Here is a 24952-nt window from a genome sequence, read left to right as displayed (position 1 = left end):
TTAAAAAAATAACACCCACGTGAGGGCGAAGGGCAGTTCGCTTGGGACCTGGCACATTCACTCCATCGGTTGACCTGGGGTGGAGGAATGACGAGTGTTTGCTTTGAGCGGGCGCACAGTACCGGGCGCTCCTGATGGACAGTTAGCACGCATGCGCACCACTGCGAGGCAGTAACAGGTTCAACAGGAGCAGGACTAGGGCACCGGGCGGTTAGGAAGGGAGGGCGGGGAGGACGGGAACCACACACAAACCAAGGAGGTCTCTATTCAGGATGCTTTTGTTGTGGCAGGTTGCCAAAGTCTGGGATAAATACGTATGTGCCATAAGAGTTTGAATCCTGTTCTATTTGCAAAACTTCATTAAATAGCCTATGAGACAAAGTTATGACCATTTCATAGAGAAGTACAACGAGCCTTAGACACTAAGGGCACCTCCTATGCAAAAAATTCCTGATCCTGGCCACTGTCTGAGACCAGGCACTACATGTCCTCTTTTTCAAGGGAGGCTACCTTCTCATTATTATTAGAAGCAGCCAATGTAGACCCACGCAGCTTACTTAATGGTAGGGTACAAATGAACACAGATACATGAAGGGCAAAGGAGTATCCTTAGGGGATTGGTTTTAAGCCTTTTACGTACAGTTTTTTTTTTTTTTTCCTCTTTAAAACACCCTTCAGGTCAGTTGCAGGTACAGGCTGACCCTTTATTCCCAGTTCTAGAGCTCCTTTGGGCCACCCCAGAAATCCTGGCTGCCCTGGACACTCAGAGCTGACAGTCCAATGAGGAGACAGATTTAGGAAGAGGTTTAAGGGGACAGCCCCTGACAGAGGCTGGGGGAGGTGAGGCAGAGGGTGGGCAGAGCCTTTTCCCGGGGCTGGAAGTGATGAAGGGGCTGGAAGAGCAGCCTGTATCTCTGGCTGCTGTCACTCGTCTCCCATTTGTGGGCAGGCCTTGGATCTTGCTGCCTGCCCAGGGAGACAGGGACCAGCCAAAGACAACCGACCCACCCACACTTTCAGGTCAGAGACCCAAGATGGTCACTCCCAGCAGTCTGGGAGCACCACCATTCAGAGTCCAGTGAATAAGCCATTATGGGGAGCTTGGTCCGTAGAGGTGGCTGGGGGTGTGGAATACTTAGGGGGGTAACGAATGAAGAGCCGGTCCTCTTCTTTCCTCACCCAGCGCAGAAGTTTGGTCACTACCAAGATGGCACCTGCCTTTGTCACCAGGGGGCTGAGGCAGGTATAGAGCTCAAATTTGGAGGTCACCTGGGGGTTTGAAAGGAGACAGAATCAGAGGCTGCAGTTGGCCGTGGATAATCCTACCCACCCAAACCCAGCCCCAGGTTTACCTCCTGTAGCTTAGAAGTATCTGGCAACAATTCCTACCTGGTACTCCCTGAACACTAGGCTAAGGCGGGTAACCTGATCTTACTATGTCATAGGTGGGTCAATGGTTCTCAGTTGGGTCTAGGGGTCAGCTGGAACTAGAGGCTTTAACAGGAATGCTGGCTATTGGTGTGTGTGTGTGTGTCTGTCTGTCTGTCTGTCTTGGGGGGTATGTGGTTTATTCTCTGGCCCTTGATTTGCTTATCTGTGGGCTGGAGATAATATTAACAACCGTGCTTAATACTCAGTGAGCAATTATTATTTAGCAGGTCTTGTTTTAAGTTCCACACTGCTATGTTTTCATCATTTAAGGCCTGGGCATGATATAAAGAGGAACTCACTCTAAACTGCACAATAGTCTGAGATCTGACCCCACCATATCACTAGCACCTTTTCTGTGTCATTTCCACCGCTCTCGCATGGCTCCATCTGTCCCATGTCTCAGCCACCTTGGCCTTTCCTTGCTGTTCCTTAAACACAGGCAGGCCCAGCCCCACCGCAAAGAACTGGAAGAATGCTCTCGCTCTGCTAGGTGTGCTCTTCCTCCAGACACCACATGGCTTGCTACTTCTCTCCACTTGAGGGCCATCTCCTCAGCAGACCTCCTCTGACCACCTGATTTTAAATACTGGGCCTCCCCTATCTTGGTTTTTAAATGCCAATCTCCATTAAAATGTATAAATGCTCACTTTAATCTTGGAAAAATGGATGAATCCAGGCCTGGTGCAGAGTCAAGTAAGCAGAGCTCACAGCAGACAAGACATGGCAGGAGACATGGGCATCAGCCTAGCTAAATCAGGGGTCCCACTGGCTAAATCAGACAATTTCAGCACCAAAATAAATGCTAGGAAAACAGATTAGCCACTGAAAATTAAAGAAAAACCTCATGAGACTATATTGATATATAATTAAAAATTCAATGAATGGAACAAAGAAAAGTTCTTCTTTATCCTAGAAAGGGTGGTGGGGTTAGAAAAGGCACCATTGGGCAAACACTAGACTAATGACTACTGCAAAGTAGAATTATTAGCGGGTATTAAAATTAGTGGTAAAATTATAATGAAAAAGAAGACACTGGCATGAATGCCACAGATATTTACTAATTACAGAGGGGAAAATATTAACTTTATTATGGATAAATGTGGCGACACCCTCTTAACTAGGTAATCAAAGTCAATATCAACAAAAACAGGGACAAACCGGCATCACAATCCCTTAAGACAATGCAGAAAAGGGCACATCACCTCTGTGGGATTCTTACTCAAAAAGTTTGGCCTCAACTTACTCATGATAAAAAACCCAAGTTGAGGGACATTTTACAAGCTACATTTCTTCAAAAGTGTTAAGGTCATGAGGCAGAAAAGACTGGAAACAGTTCTAGAATGTGACCAGAGAAACATAATAAACAGGTTCAACATATGATCCTAGAACGGATTCTAGACCAGTAAAAGGACGTCAATGGGAGACTTGGTAGAATCTGAACCAAGTCTGGATCAACTGTTATTGAACCAATGTTAACTTCTTGCTTTTGATAAGTTACTGTGGCTTTATTAGATGTTAATCTTTGGTGACACTAGGAAAAGGGTTTCTTCATGTTAAGTCTTTGTATTATTTTTGTCAACTTCAACTTCCAACTATGCCTAAAATTACTTGAAAATGAAATTTTTTAAAAAAATTTAAAATTAAAATCCTCTGCCTAAAACAATGCCTAATACACAACAGATTTGCAATAAATTATTTAACAAATGTCAGAGCCTGGGGGACATGCCATTTCCAATGGGGTTTCCTTGACTGGCCTCCCCAAAGGACTGACCTTTAACAAATCCACAAGAAGTGAGGCAGGAAGGAGCCCAGGGAAGGACACCAGATAGAGGGCCCAGCATGGGATGAGGTGTGCTGGGGACTCAAGAAATCAAAACTGCAGTGGTGGAAAGTGGGGACTCGGGGGCTCAGTGGTGGTTAATGGGGTCTCCTGCAAGTCAGGATACTGGACTGGTTGCTAATGGGGGACAACAGGTAGAACAGTGGGGCTAACATGGGATTGCACACCGTGGTAAATCCTTCTGCAGTTCGGAGATGTGTGTGATGGTGGGGACAGTGTTACAGACAGAGGCAGAGCCCAGGAAAAGGTCTAGTGCACTGGAGGGCAAGGAGCCTTCAAGTGGGACATTAGCTCACTCACAACTCACCCAGGCCAGCAGCGTCTCCTTCTCAGCCACGTGGTAAATGAGGCGCAGGGGTCGGGAGGTGCTGTGCAGGCGGGCGTGCAGGCGGTGGTACAGGTCCGACAGCCGCTGCCGCTCCTCCTCTCTGCTGTATGGGGCCTCCAGCTCGGGGCTGCCATGGGGGAGGGAGGTGGAGGGCAAGGTGAGTGGAGGGCCTTCTTGGCTGGCCCGTCTCCTCTCTTAGGCTGACCATCCTTGTTGGACAAACTATCCCACCCGGCCAACCACCCACAGGGTCAGGGCCCACCTGGTAAACTGGGGCAGCTGGCGGTGGTGGTCAGGGATGTCCAGTGGCTTATAAAGGAAGTGCCGGAGACCAGGTGCCCCCACAGCCTGCACACTGTAGGCAGGGGCATTGGCTGCTGGGGCATTAGAGAGGCTGGCAGGTTCCCCAAGGGCACGCAGGGCACCGAGGGCCCGCATTCCATCTTCCACCAGGCGCCGGCAGGCGGCCATGGCATGGAAGGCTTCACGGTGGGTGCCGAGCAGCAGCAGGCAGACGGGCATGGCATCCAGTCGGGCCACATAGGCATAGAAGAAACCATCGGGGTTAAAGCGGGGCAGGCATACAGGTGCCCAGGCCTCACCTGCCGCAAAGGCTGGTGCACCCACCCAGTCCAGCAGCAACTGCAGGTCTGCAGGGTCCAGTCGGCACTCAGCCAGCACATTGCGCTCCTGGGCAGCTGTTATCAGCCGGCCCCCAACTGCCAGCACTGACAGTGCCAGCCCGGGTGCTGTGCAGCGCCTCAGCAGGGCACCCAGGGCTTCCCGCAATGGGCGGGCAAGGGGCACGCAGCGCACGGCCCCTAGCAGCAGGGCACCCGGGTCCCGTTCCACACTGTCCAAAAGCCGGTCCAGAGTCCGCTCCGAGCCAGCCAGCAGGCGGCGGAGGTCGTAGTTCTGCTTGTGTGCGAAGATGCGGGCCACGCTTGCTCGCGTCAGAGTGCTCACGATCTGGGCGTGCACAGCCAGGAGCTCCCTCCGCAGCTGCGCTGCTGACTGAGGAGTCCTGGACACAGCCACCAGCAGCAGTGGGCCCTGCTGTAGGAACACCAGCTTGTGGTCCTCTGGGGAAGGGAAGGGACAGGGGGAGGGGTAGAGCTGTATCAGGACTGACTGGGGGTGGGGCGGAGCTCTTCTGCCCCCTCACCCCAGCACACAACACCAGGCCCAAGTCCCCACTACTGCTCTGCAGACACCTGCTAGGACAAGTATGAGCCGGGAAAATTGGACCTTTGTAGAAATGTGATGGGATGACAAGGGATGAGTAGGTTAGAACACAGCACCAAGTGGGTGGTGGGAGATGAAATGGAGCAAGAAGCCACATGAAGGCAGGACACCCAGCCTCAGTCCCCACAGCCATGCCCTCAGGCAACAAGAGGGTATTCCCGAATCACTCAGAGCCCAGCGGATCAGTCACTCAGAAGCCAGCAGGCCGGAGAGATGGACCTCTGACAGCCAGACCCTGCAGGTCTGGACAGAGCCTCAGGTAGGCAGAGACAGATCTACCCAGGGCTGGTCAGACAGACTCCAGCCAGCCAGCCACATTCCCAGTGGCTGCCTCCCATCCTGCTTCCCACCCCCTGGCTCACCAGCGTAGATGGCGCGGATGGAATCCCCAGCACTCTGCACGAAGGACACAAGGGCTGTCATCACGCCCATTGTAGCCGACAGCGCCTCCACACTACCGTACCGCGAGTAGATGGGCTTGCCAGCCTCACTCAACACAAACACATGCTTCCGCTGGCTGCGCCAGTCCTCGTCACTGGGGTCCCCGCCACTGGGATCCCCGCCACTGGAGTCACTCTCCGGGCCATGAATGGGACTACTGTCCGAGGCTGCAGTACTCCAGTGCTCACTGGTACTTGATGGGGCCTCTGACTGGGGCAGTTGTGACAGGAGGCTGGGTGACTGGTCCTCAGCCTTGGATCCTGAAAGGAAGCCCCTGGTGGGTCATCTGCTTGTGGACTCCAACTAACTCAGTTTCCCCAAAACCCACCGAATCCTCACCAGTCCCAGTCCCACAGCAGCCCCTGAATGCAAAGACCTCTGAGTATCTCCCTTGCTGCCCTTCCCCTGCTCAATGACTCCCAAAGGTTGGATCTCCCTAATGATGTCTTCCAGCACTCAGGTTCCAGTGATCCTCCACAACTGGAATGACCTAATATGCTGTCACTGTCACTGGCCCCTCTATGCCCCTGCAGACCAATTACTCTTCTTTCAACAACCACCATTCTCAAGTCTTCTGAGCACCCCACTGTCTCTGATCATTAATATTCTCATTTTACACGATCCCCCATTAATTCCTATGAACCTTTATTTATTTTCTTGGTATCTACTCATCCTTCAATGGCCACCATTACCATCCATAATACCTATGCTCCCTACCGTCTAACTCCCCTAGCCTGCTGACTGATGTCCGCTGATCCCTAACGACCCCCGTCAACTCTCCTGATCAACCATTTACAGTCCCAGTCATATTCATTAATTCTTCTGGTGGTTAGTTGCCATTAACACCCACTAACCCCCATTCCCTCCTGTTTAATTCCATGGAGATCCACTAACAGCCCAATAATACCACAGTATTATCCCTAACACCTTTAATGGCTGCCCCGACCCACAATTTGTTTTACTCCATGTCTACTCCCTGCATTCCACTAAAGACCATGGTTAACCTCCAATAACATATAGGACTTTCATGACCTCCTCTGCCCTTCCCCATGCCCATCATTTACATTCACTAAATACCACAATCACTGTTTCCCTGCCACACCCACTGATTCTCATAGATGTCTACTAATTCACCCAATTACAGTCACTATTGTCCAGTTGCAACTACGTCTCTGCATTTTTTTTCCGTAAAATCCAGTGAACTTATATCCTCTCAGTAACATATGCCAGTACTCCCCAAACTCCAAATACCAACTACTCCCTCCCAATAACTGCCATTACCTGCCAATAATTTCTAAGTCTTAAACAACCCCACAATTTTTTTTCTCAGTGATGTCTGCTATTTCTTCCTAAAGACTCTATTAACATCAACTAATTACAAGGTGATCTATGAGCAAAGATTCCTCAATGACTACTATTGATTCCTCAATGATACCTTTACACATCCACTAACATCCGTTTTCAAAATATTCCCCCTATTGATCCCAATTTTCCACATAATTTCACTGACTCCCCCTTCCCTACTAATCACCACTATTACTTGATGTCATTGATTCTTTAAAGACTTCCCTCAACAACCTTCTGTTGGTCCTTCAATGACATAAATACTCTTGAGTACCCATAGACACTCATTAATCCCTTTCCCACCGCAATGACTTAACACCCTACCTCCCCCAATCTTTAGCTTCTAAATAGTCCTTCCTTTGACCCTGTTGACTTTCTTTTACAAATTCATTGGCCAAAACACCCTAAAGTCCCAAGACCCTCTTGGACCACAACTGTACTGTTTTTGAATCCTCAATGACATAAAAGCACACCAGATACATTCTGATTTCCCCAGAACTGAGAAGTTTCTCAGGTTAAGGGCCTTCCAATGCTAAAATGGAGAAATTGCTGGACAAACTGGGACAGTCCCTCATCATACCCCAAATTTCTCTCATCCTTCCTTATCTCCCATAAGAGGATGCATCTGCCCCAGCCCACAGGATTGCACTCAGTGAATGTCAGCTGATACCCACTAACTTCCTTGTTATTTCTCGATGAGTCAAATTACACCAGTGAGCCAACTGTGCCCTCCTACTGAACAGGTTATGGTTCAGGCTACTTTCCTGAGTCCCAAGACTCCTCACTGGTCTCCAAAAGATCCTCCCTTCCCCTGTCCAACAATGACAATCCCTTGGGAGTTCTCCCAAGACCCCCGCGAGGGGAGGGCACACCTGTTTCCTCCAGGTCCCCGTCGTCTCCGGGATCGGGCACAGCCGTGTGAATCCCTCCAGTGTCTCCAGTCTCTTCACTGGGGAACGGCAGGTCCTCCAAGCCTTCCTCGGCCCCGGGGGATGGGGCAGCACTGTCCCCTCCGGCCTCCATCTGCACATCCCTGGAGGGAGGGGGGGAAATCAAGGGTGACGGGCAGCAAAGGAAACTTAGAATCTTTTACAGAGCCAGGCCCCCTGCACACATCCCTAGCACTTGTTTCCCGTGTTTCCAACAGGATGAGACAGACATTCAAACCAGGACCAAATACTTGCACCCTCCAACACTTTCCATAGAGGGAGACTGCTGGGCGGTAGGAAACAAAGATGCGTAAACACCTGTTTCAACCCTGAATCTCCCCCGCCGGACACCGACACTTCCCGGAGCAGCAGCAGCATCACACTTCCGGGTGCTGCTGAGGGTTCGCCACACTTCCGGAAGCCACGCCTCACGGAAGACGCTTCCGATTGCAGAACTTCATTCTTTCCCCGTGGGGCCTCTTTCTCGCCGCCGATTAGCGTTCCCTCACCGTTTAGATAGCGTGCGTCTCCCGGATCTACGTCGGACCTGGTCGGGAACCCAGTGAGCCCCTTTCGGACTCCTTCCCACTAACCCGGCGGAAGCGGCAAGTGGGGCCAGAGCTGCCCACTTGTCAAACTGTTGGCTCCCGACGTGAGGGGCACGGCTTGAGCTTAACCAATCGTGGAGCACAGAGGGCGGGACTGCCTTCCTTGTGGCCCAATCGAAAAGAGTTCTTTCTCTCCCTTCCGCCCGGTTCGGGTGGTACCTTCACAAGAACTGTTTTGACTGGCGTTTGTACTCGCCTATCCCTTGACTGACATCTCTGAACGTAACGGGAGGCTCCGGCCGGTTTCTCTCTTTACTCGTATTTTGCATCCTAAGACCCAATCCACGGTATCCATTAGGATACAGTGCCGGACCAACCAACGTGTTCTCTCAGAATTCAGGAAACTTCAATTTCTGTCCTTCCAGAAAGGGAGTGGCAGGGCATGGATGCTTGATGGGCATTCGCCGCTTCTAATCGGAGTGCTGCGCGCAGTCAGATCAGCCTTTAGGACTCGGACCCTCCAGTATCTCTGTAATTAGCCAATCCAGGGCTTCAGCGGCCTCCGTCTGCGATTCACAAACATTCTCGTGGTTCCAGAGAATGGGGTTGCGAAAGCCAAGCGCAGGACTTGTTCAGACCCGCAAAAGTGGGTGCTTACCACACTGGTGAAGACAGGAGCCGCAAGCGGAGCCAAGCAGATTAGGCGCCCAGACCTAAAGGGGGCGTTTTGTGGGCGTGGCCTCAAGGGGCGTCTGCCTCCTCGTTGGCTGGGGACCGTGCCGCGCCGGTCTCTACGCGCCTCTATTGGCCGGCTGGACGGGGGCGGTGCCTCGGATGGGACCCGCCCCCAGAGAATCCACACTAGTTTAGAGGAGACCGAGGTGGGATGCGACTTCATCCTGGGAATTACCACGAGTCGCATCCTGAAGGCTGCGGGGGACTTAGGCGTCCAGGACAAGACGAACCAATTCAAAAATTTTCGGTGTTTGCATTTTGAGGGTGGAGGCGGACGCGCCTGCTTTAGGCGTGTGTCTCGCTTGCTCTGGGTCTCTGTGTCTCTCCCTGGGACACCCCGTGCCACTTCTCTGGGTGACTCTTTAATCCGTATCTCTGCATCTCTTTGTCGCCCGCCAAATTACTAGCTTTTGTTTTCTGGCGTCCCCCTAGCCAGGTGAGTGGCACCCAACCCCGAGCTCTAGGAAACGAAGCCCCCAGCTCCATCTTCCCTCAGGATTCCCTCCCAGGAGGGCCGCCAGGAAGAATCCTCCTGGCCCTGATCAACCTCGAGGCTGTGCTGCAGGAGGGCAGGCAGGCACTCACCTGGGGCTGGTCCTAGGCCTGGCGAGTAGGTGGTCACTTCCTGTGATAAGTTTGGGAGGAAGTGATAGAGAAGGTGTGGAAAAGGGACCACCGAGAAACGGAGAAACATGGAAACCTAGGATTCGAAAGGCTCTGAGGCCGCTTCCAAACTGAAGCTCCCTGGACGTGTTACCCTAAGTGCCCTGGACCTCAGCTTCCCCACTGGTAAAACAGTGACATGGCATTGTCCACCTCTCCGTCTAATGACTGCTTATCCTGGAGTGAAGGTGCTAAGCGAAAGCCTTTAGTACAGTTATAATTAACTACATTATATTTAGGGCAACGAATGCCAATAATATGGCACCATAAAACTTGTATACACCAGGCAATAGATAAGTAGTAAGAAATATATACAGTACTTTAATATAAGCAATATATAAGTTTCTGTATGTATGAGATATATTGACCTAATAAATTTAGAAATACACCATGTGTAATAAACTCTTTAAAAGTACAATAAAATAAATAACTCCTCTAATAAGAAAATTTATATATTTTATAGAAGCAAAAATATAATAAGTATGTAAGAGCAAACGGTAATATTCTTTATAAATAGAGATTGATAACACATAATGAATTTAAATATACAAATGTATACTTTAAACATTTAATAAGTTGTATAATCAACAAAAACTTTAGAGTATGACAAGCACATGAATGTATAATATAATAATAAAAGATAACTACCATAACATGGCTATTATGATCGTGAACTTGTTAGCTTGGTGAGTAGTGTGCCCTCTAGATCCAGGTGAAAAATTTCAGTGCCCAGCATTCACAGGTTTTGTGAGGTCAGACCCATTAATTAAGAATATTGAGAACCTGGCTTTCCTCACCAATGTAGTAAAGATGTTAATGGTAATACCTGACTTACTGGGATGTCTTGGAGTATTAAATTACTCAATGTTGAACCTAAAATAGCATCTGATAATGTTAGGTCATGTAAATGTTATATCATTAAATATCATTGTTATGAATATTGTAATTATAAGATGATTATGATTATATATAGACTAACTCTAAAAATTGGAAATTAATATTCCACACAATATCTTATAATTAGCATATATTATAAATTATTGTGTTATACATCTGTTACATTAAATTATATCTAATAGAGATATTAAAATTATATTTTCAAAGCATGATCAACACTGGGAATGTATAAATCATACAGCCTTACCTAGGGCTGGCCAGCCACTAGCCAGACCTTTAAGAAGCCAGACAGACAACTCTTCAACAGATGGACAGAGATCCAGCTGGACATATAAAGCCTAGCCAACTGTCCAGGCAGCCAAATGTGAGATGAAGAGAGGTCTCAGTGTTTCTATCATGGAGTCCAAATACCAAATCAGTTCAAAGCCCACATATAATTGGGGAAATGAATGTCAGATTGGAGAGAATTCAAATCAATTATCAAATGTTTCCTAGTCTCTTTGGACTGGTATTTTACTATACTGTAAATTTTAGATTACTTGTAGATTCCATTCTATTTTTCATGTTCATGTAATACCTATCCCATATTTCAACAAAACTGTACCATAATTAGTCTCCTTTTAAAAATTCTTGGGAACTTGCTCTGTGAACTTTAATGGTTGTTTTTAGGGAAAATAACAGAACCAGGAATACCAGTTTTCCAATTTTATCTGAAAACCTTAGCACCAAATGTGTTTTGATTTCACACTTTTTCCAATTTTAGGAATGAAAGTAGGCACATATGCCACATATTATATAGCATCTCAGGAGAGGCTGGCAGCAGCCCGTAATTAAACTCATTCTTTCTGAGTGAAACTGGATTACTCCCACTAGAAGACAAAGCTGCCTCATATTAGTTCAGCTCAGGTTTTGCAGCACCAAGGTCTTAAAAAGTATTTTATCAGTGAGTTTTGTGACAATACAGAGTGGTAAATATATGTATTGGAGTCCCATGGAAGATGGGAAATATATCTAAAGGAACAATAGCTCAAACTTTCCAATTTGATGACAATTATTGGCACAGATTTGAGAAGCTCAGCAAACTTATTAGGGATAAAACCAGAACCTCACTAGAGCGTCTTATACACAAGATGAAAACAGCAAAATATTGTATATAGCTGGAGAAAGTAAGACATATTACATACAGAAGAACAAAGATAGGAATTAAAACAGGCATCTTATTAGAAACTATTCAAGCCAGAAAATTATTCTAAATCTGTAAAGAAAACAAAAAGAAATTCAATGACCTTACATTTTATACTCTATAAGATCACCTTTCAAAATGAGGCGAAATAAAGACTTTTAAAGGAAACCTGCAAAAGTTTGTCACTAGCAGATGTGCATGCAAAAGTTGAAGAAAATTCCCCAGCATGGAAGTTAAATGATTATTGTTGGCAAATTAATGCACATGGATGAATGAAGTGTACCAGAAATGATAAATTTGGTAGATGTTAATGTTTTCTCATTTTAAATATTTAAAAATATAACTATGTGAATGCAAAACCAATGCGTTGTGGGACTATCACATTTGTAAAAATAAACGTACAACAGCAACAGCACATAGCACCCAAATTATACATGAGTACATGGTTATAAGGTTTTTACATTACACATGAAGTATAGACCACACACTGGTGTATAAAACAAGTGTAAATACCTTTTAAAAGTTTTATCATACAGAGCAGGTTCTTTGATCCTAGCAGAATGAAAATAGAAATCGTTAACAAAAGATATCTGGGAATTCTCCAAATATTGAAAATGAAGTCATTATACATCATATTAATATATGAATCAAATAATAAATCCCATGGGATATCAGAAAATATTATTAATTGAATGGAAATGAAAAAAAAAACAAGGACATTTTTAGAGGATGCAAAGCCATGAAATTTGCAGTTTCAGATGTTTATACAGACCTGACAAAACGCCTGCAATCAATGTTGTTCATGTGAACCTTAAGGAACTGGAAAAAGACGAGGAAACTAAACCCAAAGAAGTAAGAAATAAGGAAATAATAAATATGAGAAAGACATTCAGTGAGATAGAAAACATACAACTAAAAGAAGCATTCATTGTAAAAATATTGATTTTTTTTGAAAAGGCCAATAAAATTCTTAAACTTTATGCTTAAATGATTAAACGGAGGAGTCAAATCAGCAATATCAGAGTTGAAAGAGGCAACATGACTAGGGACCCCATAGATGCTATACTGTTATAGATTATCTGTGATTTCCAACAAAATGAAGCATAGATAGGTACCAAGTCTCCGGGATTCTAGACCTCAGCTGATTAGCACTGGCTTGGAACAGCAGTCTGACTCAGGGATGAGGAAACAGGTTGGCAGGGACAAGTGACTTGGCCTGAGGTCATCACAGAATCAGACCAAGCTGTTGGCATTCCAACAGCCTGTCCTGGGCTTGTGCCTTCCTGAAGCTCCAGGCCTTTGCCTTTATTCTCTCAGCAGAGAGGATTTTAGAGGCATCTAAAGTGTAAGTTGAAGAAGATGCCTGGGAACTAGGGAGTTTCCTGTGTAGAAAAGGGTGGGGACACTTTTGTTGGCATGAAGATGGTTGTCTTTTTCAACATGAACAGCAGATGGCAGAATGCGCCGTGTTTTTTGATTCAGAGACAGCTGCTTCAAACATTTTGGAGTTTTGAAAATCTAGAAATTTTCTGAGATCAGCTCATTCGCCTGGCAAACACCAAAAATTAGGAATTGATGTGATGTCAGCAAATTCTCCATCAGGAGCCAATCAGTTGTAACAGCCCATCTCAACTCCTTGTCATGAACTCAAATCTACAACTCAGAAACTTTTTATTATTTCACCCTTCTCTTTATTAAAACCCATTAGAAGGAAATAATAGACTTTGGAAAGCATTTTTCAAAAGTTTTTAATGTACTATTTCAGGTTTATTACTAGAACTTTCTGCATTACCTCAGAGATCATTTGACAACCCAAAGTGATGCACCTCAAATGGCAAAAGTACTGTGTGAAGAAATTCTGCACTCAATGCAGGCAGGACTATACTTTCAGTAGGAATAATGAGACCTGACATTTATTCAGCACTATGTGGTAGGCACTGTACTAAGCACTTTATTTTGGTAAGTTAACTTGTTTTAGTCCACTTTGTGCTGTGATAACAAAACATTATATTATTTATAATAAAAAAGAAATTTGCTTTCTCACTAGTCTGGAGACTTGGGAAGTTCAACCTCAAGAGTGGAATATAGTAAGTACCTTCTTGCTGCATCATCCTATGGCAGAAGGCAGAAGGGTGAGAGACAAAGAGGCATGAACACACCCTTTTATCATGAATCTACTCCCTACTGGGCATGTATCCAAAGGAAATGAAATCAGTATGTTGAGGAAAATGAGGTATTTTTATACACTACAGAATATTATTCATCTATAAGAGAATTAAATCCCAACATCTGGGCCAGTATGGATGGACCTGGCTAAGGGATGTTAAGTGAAATAAACAGGCACAGAAAGACAAATACTGCACTACTTCATTTGTGTGTGAAATCTTAAAAAGATGATCTCATAGAAGTTGAGTGTAGAATAGTGATTACCTGAGGCTGGGAGAAAAGGGAGAGGAACCATTGGGGACATGTTGGTTGATGTATACTACATTACTATTAGGAGAATAAATTCTGGGGTTCCATTGCACCGTAGAGTGAGTACAGATTAACAATAATACACTATTTCAAAACAGCAAGAACATTTTGAATGTTTTTATCATAAGGAAATGATAAACATTGGAGAAGATTGATATACTTACCATGATTTGAGCATTATGCAATGTCAGTATCGAACCTCATATCAGACCCCATAAATATGTATAGTTTATGTCATTTACAAAATAAACAAAAATAGGGAATAAATTTAAAAGAGGTGAAAGGCCTCTACAGGGAAAACTACAGAAAACTAAAAAAAAATTGAATAAGACCTTAGAAAATGAAAAGATCTCCCATGCCCTTGGATAGGCAGAATTAATATTGTCAAATGGCCATACTACCAAAAGTGCTATAAAGATTCTATGCGATACCAACTAAAATCCCAACATCATACCTCTTAGAAAAAGCAATTATGAAATTCACTTGGAAAGATAAGAGACCAAGAATAGACAAATCAATCCTTAGCAAGAAGAGTGAAGCAGGAGACATCACAATACCAGATCTTAAACTATATTACAGAGCCACATAACAAAAATGACATGATATTGGTACGAAAATAGACATGTAGACCAATAGTAAAGAATAGAAGACATAGAGACAAACCCATATCAATACAATTATCTCACATTAGACAAAGGCACTCAAAACATACAGTGGAGAAAAGATAGCCTCTTCAACAAAAGGTGCTGGGAGAACTGGAAATCCATATGTAACAAAATGAAATTAAACTCCTATCTCTCACCATGCACAAAACTCAACTCAAAATGGATCAAAAACCTAACAATTAGACCAGAGACCCTACACCTAATAGAAGAAAAAGTAGGCTCAAATCTTCATCATGTCAGATTAAGTCCTGACTTCCTTAACAAGTCTCCTAAAGTGCAAGAAATAAAATCAAGAATCAGTAAATGGGATGGATTCAAACTCAAAAACTTCTCAGCTAAAGAAACAATGAGATGAAGAGAGAGCCTACAGAATGGGAGCAAATTTTTACCACATGCACATCAGATAGAGCATTAATTTCTAGGATAGATAAAGAACTCAAAAACCTTAACACCAAAAATCAACCCAACCAATAAATGGGCAAAGGAACTGAACAGACACTGCTCAGAAGAAGATATACAATTGATCAACAAATATATGAAAAAAATGTTCAACATCCTTAATAATTAGAGAAATGCAAATCAAAACTACTCTAAGATTTCATCACACTTCAGTAAGAATGGCAGTAATCAAGAATACAAGCAACAATAAGTATTGGGGAGGATGTGGGGGCAAAGACACACTCATACATTACTGGTAGGACCTGTAAATTGGTGCAAAAAATCTGGAAAGTAGTATGGAGATTCCTTAAAAAACTTAGAATGGAACCACTATTTGACTCAACTATCCCACTTCTTGGTCTATACCCAAAGAACTTAAAAACGGCATACTACAGTGACACAACCATATCAATGTTTATAGCAGCACAATTCACAACAGCCGAACTGTGGAACCAATCTAGATGCCCTTCAATAGATAAATGGATAAAGAAACTGTGGTATATACACAATGGACTATTAATCAGCAATAAAAAGAAAATAAAATCATGGCATTTGCAAGTAAATGGATGGGATTGCAGAATATCATGCTAAGTGAAGTAAGCCAATCCACCCAAGCCAAAGGCCAAATGTTTTCTCTGATAAGTGGATGCTAAATCCATAATGGCTGGGAGCATGGGATGAGTGGAGGAACTTTGGATTGGGCAAAGGGGAGGGTGGAGAGGGGGCATGGGGATAGGAAAGATGATGAAATGCGACAGACATCATTATCCTAAGGTACATGCATGAGTGCATGAATGGTGTTACCCTACTTTGTGTACAACGAAGTGAAAAATTGTGTTCCATTTGTGTACAATGAATCAAAGAGCATTCTGCTGTCATGTATAACTGATTAGAACAACAACAACAACAAAAAACAGAAGATATAATGAACCCATTCTTGCAATAATGAACTTACTCCCTCTCTAATGGCATCAATCTATTCAGCAGGTCAGAGCCTCTTGGCACTTTTTCAATGGCAACTAAATTTCAATGTGAGTTCTGGAGGGGACCATCATTCAAAACAGTCTTAGTAGCTCAGGCTACTTTGAGGTTTTTTTTTTTTTTTTTTTGGTCTCAATTTAAGACACTGACTTATCTACCACAACCCTTGTCTACAACAGGCTCTGATTTTATTTGTAAAGAGCTTCAAAGGAGGTCATCTAACCTTTTGGCAAGATATCTCCCAGAATGTCACTGCTCATCAAAGTAGTTTCAATATCAGGTACTAGGATGAGTGACTTTTGCTGTGGCATCATGAAATAGTTCATTGGTGTAGGAATATTGTTTTATTGCTATCTATTTTCTCTTAGGTAAAACATTTAGGGATAAGATCATGAGATAGTTTTCGTAAGAATAACTGCCTAACGTGAGGGAGAAATTCCACTAAAATTTTTTCAAGCCTAACATTAGGCATTCCTGCAAAGTAAAATCAGCTATATTTAGCTGTAAAGCACCCCCATCGCACTGTATGTTAGTTTACAGTTGCTCTAATTGTGTCGAATCCTCTAAATTTAAATTCCCTATTTAGTTTCCATCATATGAATTTAACTATTAGAGCAGAATCCAAGCAGTCAGTGACTTGCAGTATTATGCAAAGAAGTTAATTTTTCATTGTCTGGGGCTTTAGAACTTTTTGTTTTGTTTTTCCTGTCGTAATGGGGCTGCTCTTGCTTACTTAGATAAGGCTGCATGGGCACTTGCAACATAATCTGTGAATTTCAAGGGACTTTAGAAACTGGCTGGAATCCACATCCTCAGAATTGGGAAACATCTGTGCCTTTTGAGATAGAAGTACTCTTTCCCCCTTATTGTCTCCCTTTTTTTTTTCTCCTACCAAACAAGGAATATTATTCAGGTACGGTGTGTACCTTTGACAACGCGCAGCCTGCTTTCACCACATTAAGGAACACTATCTCTGGCGGCTCAGCTGTGACAATGTTATTTTTATTTTTAGGCGTGTCTGAGAGCCCCTTCTCAGGTGTGCACTCTGACCCAGCCTGGATCACCTGGGCCTCCTGGGCACCTGGGACTCTGTACTGCAGGGGACGCTAGCATCCTTCATTTCTCTAAGCTTGTGGGCAGGTAAAAAGTCTCAGGTGAATTGACAGGGGGACACCATGTGCTTGGACCCAGCTCCCTGTCTTTAATGCCCTTTCTTCTCTACATGCCCCCATAATGGGGAAACTGGCCGCTGACCCTTGTCCTAGTTGCCTGGGAGTTGTTAAATAGGGACCAAAGCTGGAAAAAGAGCCCAAACAACTGGGGTCAGACCCCAGGCCCTCAGAGAAGTCTCCAGGTTGTTCCACTGCCTCAGCCATTGTCCCATTTTTATTCTCTGCCAAGTCTGTGTGAACAGAGTGTTGGAAACAGGGGTCTGGTGTGCTGTGGCTCCTTCTGCGGTCATTTCTGCCTATACTCCAACATTTCAGAGATTTTCTAACAGCCTTATAGAGACCGGGGAGCTTACAGGCTCCATGTCTTATATGTGATTTCATACCCTATGAGGATCCGATTACCCAGGGAACTAGGAGTGGGCAAGAGAAGTCAACAAGGGCAGCAGAAGGGAAGGCCAGGGACAACCCCCATTTTAAGCAGTACTCGTGGTCCACGGATCAAGAGGGGCTTCTGGAGAGGAGCTGGTCTTCAGTCTTTTTTGCCGTCGTTTCCTTATAAATCCCAATAGTTGTTATAAAGCCTCTCTCTCACACCATAAAATTAATTCCCGGTAGATTCTAGGCCTACATATCAAAGGTAATACAACAATGATCCAAAAATAATTTAGGAGAGTTGCTTATCTTAGTTAACATAAACTAGATACAGCAGTCAACCAATCAGGAATCTCCACACTTAATGGCTCGCTGGCGTTACTTCACAAACCACTCCCTCTGCAAAATGCCAGGCGCCATCCAGACTTGTTTACAGACTCTAACATTTGCCAGGCACCATCCTGACTTGTTTACAGACCCTAACAGCGAGTGTCTTCGTGACTTACTGGTGGATATTTTTTTCCATATGACGCATAACACACGCTCCCACTTCACATGCCAATATGATACAGCACCAGGTGTTTTACATAATTTAACTTCCTATTCATGCGGTTGAAGACTAGTATCCCACTTCTGAAGCCTGGAAAATGAAATTCCTCAAATGACTGGCCACTGACTCTGAAAACCCCATGGGAACAGGATGAGGGTAACTTTTCAAATGAAAACAAGAAGCTGATTGGAGCCCTCATCTGGATCAAGGATCAACTCAAGTCTACCTGCAGATGATGACAAGGATATCTGTAGTTAAATGTTAGGATCTTGTCCAGCCGAAGTAGCGTACACAGAGCATACCATACCATCTTGGGAGCCAGTGAGCCGATGGGCAGGGCAGGCCAGTCCAAAGAAGAGTTGCTACTGTAATCTCAAGTTCAAAGACAATCTGGAGGCAGACTTCCTTCTTTCTTGGGGGACCCCAATGGAGTGAATAAGGTTTTCAGTGAGTTGAATGAAGCCCATTCATATTATAGAGGGTGACTTGATTTACTCAAAATATATTGATTTCCATGTTAATCATATAGAAAAAATAACCTTTACATCAATATCTAGACTGGTGTTTGACCAAATAGTAGTTACCACATGTGGCCTAGTCAAGCTGCCATATAACATTGACCATCACCACGGCCGTCTATCCTGCTGGAGTTGGGGGAGGTCTGTCCTCTGTGGACTCTTTTCTGTAGGTTGACAATGGGATATTCAGGGTCTTCCCATAGTCCTAAGGTTCCCTACCAAAGCGGGAGGCAGGGAAGTCTTAGCAGACACCAAATCAGCGGAGAAGGGATGGTCTGTCACCTTGTCACAGCCTCACCTCTGCACCTCTGAACTCATATACACATCCACAGGCCAAGAGTCACCCAGGTCAGGACTTCTCTGCCTCTGGTCATCAGGAGCATGGAGTGGTTATCTAAGGGCAAAACTTGTACTTCATTTCACTTTTTCAGCAAATATCCTAAAAGACCTGAGGGCAAGTCTCCTAAAGACACTCCAGTAGTTACGTTTTAGGATGGTTTGCACTGAATTAGTGGTTCCTAGGCAAGAAAATTCACTCCCAAATTAGGACAAATAAGCAATTGTCGTCATTTAAATTTGCGTTATTTTAGAGTCAAGGGTTAATTATGTAATTTTAGAATGTTACGGTGGGTTTAAAAAGGAGTTATACCTTAAATATAATGCATTTCATTACACATTTATGTAAAATATTCTTTGAAAAGAGAAAAGGTGTTGGGTCCAGTGTCACACACCTGTAATCCTAGCAACTGAAGAATATGAGGCAGGAGGATCTCAGGCTCAAGGCCAGCCTGGTCAATGCAGAGATACCCTGTCTCCAAATAAAAAAATAATAATAATAATAAAAAGAGCTAGGGTGGTAACTCAGTGGTAGAGTACCTCTGGATTCAATCCCTACTACCACAAAGAGGAAAAAGTTCTGTATATTTCTAAAATATACTTTGTACATCAGAGAAAATAACTGAGGAGTACTGATCAGTTGAATGTTAATGAAGAATGTTAATGAAGAATCAGTTGAATGTTAATGAAGAAAAGAACCGAAAATGAAGATGTGGAGGAGCTGGACAGGATATCCAGGCTGGCAGAGTGGAGAGGCTGGAAATTCATATCCCCCAAATCCATAATAAACCTGGGCAAAAAAACAGATATTGGAGAAAAGACAGCCTCTTCAACAAATGGTGCTGGGAAAACTGGAAATCCATATGCAACAAAATGAAATTAAATCCCTATCTCTCACCATGCACAAAACTCAACTCAAAATGGATCAAAGATCTAGGAATTAAACCAGAGACCCTGTGCCTAATAGAAGAAAAAGTAGGCCCAAATCTCCATCATGTTGGATTAGGCCCCGACTTCCTTAATAAGATTCCTATAGCGCAAGAATTAAAATTAAGAATCAATAAATGGGATGGATTCAAACTCAAAAGCTTCTCAGCAAAATAAACAATCAAATGAGGTGAAGAGAGAACCTACAGAATGGGAACAAATTTTTACCACACACACATCAGATAGAGCACTAATCTCTAGGATATATATAAAGAAATCAAAAAACTTAAAATCAAAAAGTCAAATAACCCAATCAATAAATGGGCCAAGGACCTGAACAGACACTTCTCAGAAGAGAATATACAATCAATCAACAAATATTAAAAAATGTTCAACATCTCTAGCAATTAGAGAAATGCAAATCAGAACTACTCTAAGATTTCACCTCACTCCAGTCAGAATGACAGCTATTAAGAATATAAACAACGATAAGTATTGGCGAGGATGTGAGGAAAAAGGTACACTCAAACATTGCTGGTGGGACTGCAAACTGGTGCAACCAATCTGGAAACAGTATGGAGATTCCTTTGAAAATTGGGAATGGAACCACCATTTGACCCAGCTGTCCCATTCCTCAGTTTATACCCAAAAGTCTTAAAAACAGCATACTACAGGGGACACAGCCACATCAGTGTTTATAGTAGCACACTTCACAATAGCTAAATTGGGGAGACGACCTAGATGCCCTTCAGTAGATGAATGGATAAAGAAAATGTGGTATACATACACAATGGAATATTACTCAGCATTAAAAAGGAATAAAATCATGGCATTTGCAGATAAATGGATGGAGTTGGAGAATATATGCTAAATGAAGTAAGCCAGTCCCAAAAAACCAAATGTCAAATGTTTTCTCTGATATAAGGATGCTGATTCATAGTGGGGATGGGGAGGAATGTGGGGAATAGACAAACTTTAGATAGGGCAAAGGGGAGGGAGGGAAGAGAGGGGGCATGGGGATAGGAGAGATGGTGGAATGAGACGGACATCACTACCCTAAGTACATGTATGAAAACACAAATGGTGTGAGTTTACTTTGTGTACAACCAGAGACATGAAAAATTGTGCTCTATATGTGTAATATGAATTAAATTGCATTTTGCTGTCATATATAATAAATTAGACTAAATAAAATAATTTTAAAAACCTGGGCAAAGTTGATCAAAAGACATTTATAGTCCCCCAAAGTTTACCTAATGAAGGGACAGAATGACCACATGCTTATCAATAGATAGTGATCAATCTTAGTGTAACAATGACTCTTGAGGCATTTTACTCTGGGGCTGCCCCATTTTGTCCCAGCTCTGAGGCATGGAATTTCGACTTGAGCATCCTGGGTGAACACTGGGCACCGGGTACTTCCCTGCTATGCCGGAAAGCTGATTTCCCACAGAGCAGAGTCTATGCCCAGGGCCAATTTTGAAAGCAATAGGGGGATCAGTGGAAGGTTACCCACTGAAGCCTGCTGGAAGTTGTAATGTTGGTTACATCGACAATGAAGGGACAGAATGACCACATGCCACAGAGGGACAGACACTACAGACTCAGTCCAGGAAAATCACTAAACAGACAAAAACAAACAAAGCAAACAAAACTAGTGACCAAACCACCCATGGAGGGAGGGCACAGAACACACAGTTACTCTAGCATATTATAAAAATTGCCAGACTTTGAACAATACATGCACAGAAAGTTTTAAAAAAAGATGGGATTCATACAGAAGAAAAAAATCCATCAACAGGTGTGGGAGACCAACCTTGCACATGACTGGGTCACACTCCCCGCTGGGTGCTGAGGCGCTCAGCCACAGAAATGTGGCAGAGCTTTCCCCATCCTTCTTGGGTGCGTGGGTGTGTCTTGCTACAGCCCCATGGGTGAAGCTACGCTCACCTGTTCCTTTGTAATCTAACCCTTTGCCCTGTTTAGGATAGAATCTTCCATGGAAGTGCCTTGTGTGTGTCCCCTTCTCTTACTGTGCCTTGGGTGTGGCCTACCCAGGTGTCCGTCAACCTGCTGACAGTGGACATCATGAAGATAGACTCAGCCCCCTGAAACCTGACCCCTTGCCTCATTTGAATAGCTTCTCCTCAATAAAAGGGGTCTGCACGTGCTCCCTCCCTCCCTCCCTCTCTCTCTCTCTCTCTCTCTCTCTCTCTTCCTGCAGACCCTTAAGGTCAGAGGAGTCGTCACAGTGACCCCAAAGAAAAAGGTATCTGTGTCTCTTGTGTGGTTATTTCGTGCAGCCCAGTTAGCCCAGTTTAACTGGAGTGACCCCGGAGCCTTTTAGTCGCAAGAACAGAAACCCGGCAAACAGGAATTCTTCCTGGGGGTAGGTGACTCATTGGACTTAGCTCCTGCTAAGACTTCAAAGCAACTATTATAAATATATTCAAAGAGTTGAGCTGCTATAAACATGGATGTGGCTGCGTCAGTGTTGTATGATGTTTTAAGTCCTTTGGGTCTATATCCAGGAGTGGGATTGGATTAGACAAAGGGAAAGGAAGGGCCAGGAGCAGGGAGGAGGAATAGGAAAGACAGTAGAGTTAATGGTCATGACTTTCCCAGCCTTGTAATTGTCTACAGGACCAGGGGAACTCCACATCATGTACAAGCCCAAGAGTGCAATCCTAAACAGAATAAGTTACACTCTATGTATCATCTGCTGAAATCATTCTACTGTCATGTATAACTAAAAAGAACAAGTAAAAATAAATAAATATATCCAAAGAGCTCCTGCAAATGATGTTCAAAGAATTAAAGGAAGTGTCGTGACAGTGATTTGTAAAATAGACAATATCAACAAGTACGATGCCAGTGAATGAATGAATCCAGTGCAAATTCTGCAGATACAAAATACAATGACCCACAAGGACAGTTTATAGAGAGACTCTGCAGCAGATCTGAGCTAGTGAAGAAAAAATAATCAGCAGACCTGAAAGCAGATCAGCAGAGATGGGGTGACAGGTAGGTGCAGTGTCCAAAGAAGCATGGCCAACTCTATAGGACAGAGTGATGATGAGGACTAATTTCTGAGTTCTTTGGGACATCCTATAGATCTTTTATATCCCAGGACCTTTTAGGACAAATGGAGTCATAATAAGAATATCAGCATTCTCTATGGGATATTGATTTCCCTCTGGAAAATGGCAGGGTGCTCTCAGTATTTAATTTGCAAATATCATAACCATAATTAATACCACTCTTGATCCCTCTTAATCTATGTGCAATTAGAATAGTCATGACACATCATTGATATTATATTAATTGTATAATTGAAATTAAAACGAGTGTAAGGACTGAAGAGTTACTTATAAATGGAGATGAATCAGTACTTTAATGAAGGCTATGCAGTTTAAAAGATGTAGATCCCCATTTATTAAAGCAATGTTTATTTATTATTGCTAATGGTTAAATACTAACCATGGAGTAATGGTAATAAATACAAAACAAACACAAAATTTATTGAGTGCTTGCTTGAGTTCAGGTATTTCAAGAGTGCATTGCATGCATTAAGTGATTTCATCTTGATCAGAATCCTGTGGAGAGAGTCCATGATCATGCACATGTCGCAGTTGAGGAATTGAGGCAAAGGGCTCAGCTCGATTGGCCTGACTAAGGTATGACCGCCATGAATTCAGCACCTTGTTTCTCATGGCAATGAAAGAATATTAGTTATAAGTGAAGACAGTGGAACTGGAAGGTCTTTCCTAGATCCTTTCCTGTCTGCTTGGCTCTTCTCATGCTCCTGCTTTTCTGCTGGTCTCAGCCTCCTCTGGACCCTGCACTGTTTCTGGACAGGCCCACTCTGTGCTATTCACTGCCACACTGTGTGCATGGAAGTCCATGGGTCTGGTAGGAATGTGGATTCCTTTGCCACAGGGTCTCCCCACCAGGGTGCAGCGGCTGCAGAGGAGTAAAAATTTGAGTCCCTGTGCTGGCTGAGTGGAGGATGGTGGATATCTTCCTGGAGGCATGTAAGTGGAACTCTGAACCTGAGGGCCCAGTGTGACTCCTTCCACCATCTCAGTCGCTATTTGTCCATTCCAGGGCCTGGCCATATGAGCAGGAAAATTCAGCTTTATGAGATCTCAGTACCAAGGAAAACCTATCAACCCCTCCCATCTAAACAAGACTCCCCACTTTGCAATGGCAGAGTGTGGAAGGTATTTGGAGTCTAAAAGGTACTGGTTCAATGCCAAGACACCCAACTCCCAGCTCACAGATTCCTAAGTGCTATGTCATTTTTGTTTCTCTTCTTTCCATAAAAAGTCCCTAAGGAGAGATTTGAATGTCCCCACACAACAGTTGAGGTAAACTATCATGCTTATATTCATGAGTGCATATTTTTCAGCAAAATAGATTTCCTTGAGGGAGAGCTGAACAAACCAAGTCCTTTGCCTTCTCTGATCCCTGCAGGAAACTGATTTTGATCAATAAGTGAGACACAGTCCTCGTCACCCTTGAGTGACTCGGGACAGTGCATCTCCAGGACTGCTCATGCATGGCTGGCTTTGTACCCTGCCCAGGGCATCTCATGACCTCGGGGCTAGATCCACATAGACTACAGAGAGGACAGAATGTGCTGACCTTTAGTTTTGACTTCTGCACCCCTGAGTAGTTTGGGTATCATTTTAACATTAAATAAACTTAGCATCAAATATTCAAAATATTTCTTTCTACCTGTAAGTAGAAGGGGAAAAAAAAGGCATCTTATACCCCAAGGACCAGTGAGTGGCATTTCTGCTATACGTGACCCGCAGGTCAGCCGGGATCTGTTCTAATTTTTTCTCTCATTGTCTTTCTGCCTCTTCCTCTTCCCTTTCTGGTCTCTCTGTCCCATTTTCTTTCCCCTCTTCCTGTTTTCTCCCTGAGTT

General features: G+C 43.9%; 1 protein-coding gene across 1 annotated transcript; it reads right to left on the bottom strand.

Moving 5' to 3' along the window:
• Positions 1-793: 793 nt before the first annotated feature.
• Positions 794-8227, bottom strand: MON1B (MON1 homolog B, secretory trafficking associated). Its single transcript, XM_081274216.1, has 6 exons — positions 8068-8227; positions 7502-7662; positions 5207-5545; positions 3862-4681; positions 3579-3726; positions 794-1269 (listed from the first exon to the last, which is right to left on the bottom strand). Exons 2-6 carry the CDS (start codon positions 7650-7652, stop codon positions 1069-1071), a joined length of 1659 nt encoding a protein of 552 aa, XP_081130342.1. The 5' UTR covers positions 7653-7662; positions 8068-8227; the 3' UTR covers positions 794-1068.
• Positions 8228-24952: the final 16725 nt, after the last annotated feature.

Source organism: Spermophilus citellus, assembly GCF_964194105.1.
Source record: "Spermophilus citellus genome assembly, chromosome: 18".
Classification (NCBI taxonomy): domain Eukaryota; kingdom Metazoa; phylum Chordata; class Mammalia; order Rodentia; family Sciuridae; genus Spermophilus; species Spermophilus citellus.
This window is presented reverse-complemented; position numbering and strand designations above follow the sequence as displayed.

Coding starts and splice junctions, on each gene's coding strand:
- MON1B (XM_081274216.1), bottom strand. CDS start 7,652: ATGGAGGCCGGAGGGGACAGTGCTGCCCCATCCCCCGGGGCCGAGGAA. Junction 5,546..7,501: donor CGGGGACCTGGAGGAAACAG/GTGTGCCCTCCC, acceptor GCTTCCTTTCAG/GATCCAAGGCTGAGGACCAG. Junction 4,682..5,206: donor CATCCGCGCCATCTACGCTG/GTGAGCCAGGGG, acceptor TCCCTTCCCCAG/AGGACCACAAGCTGGTGTTC.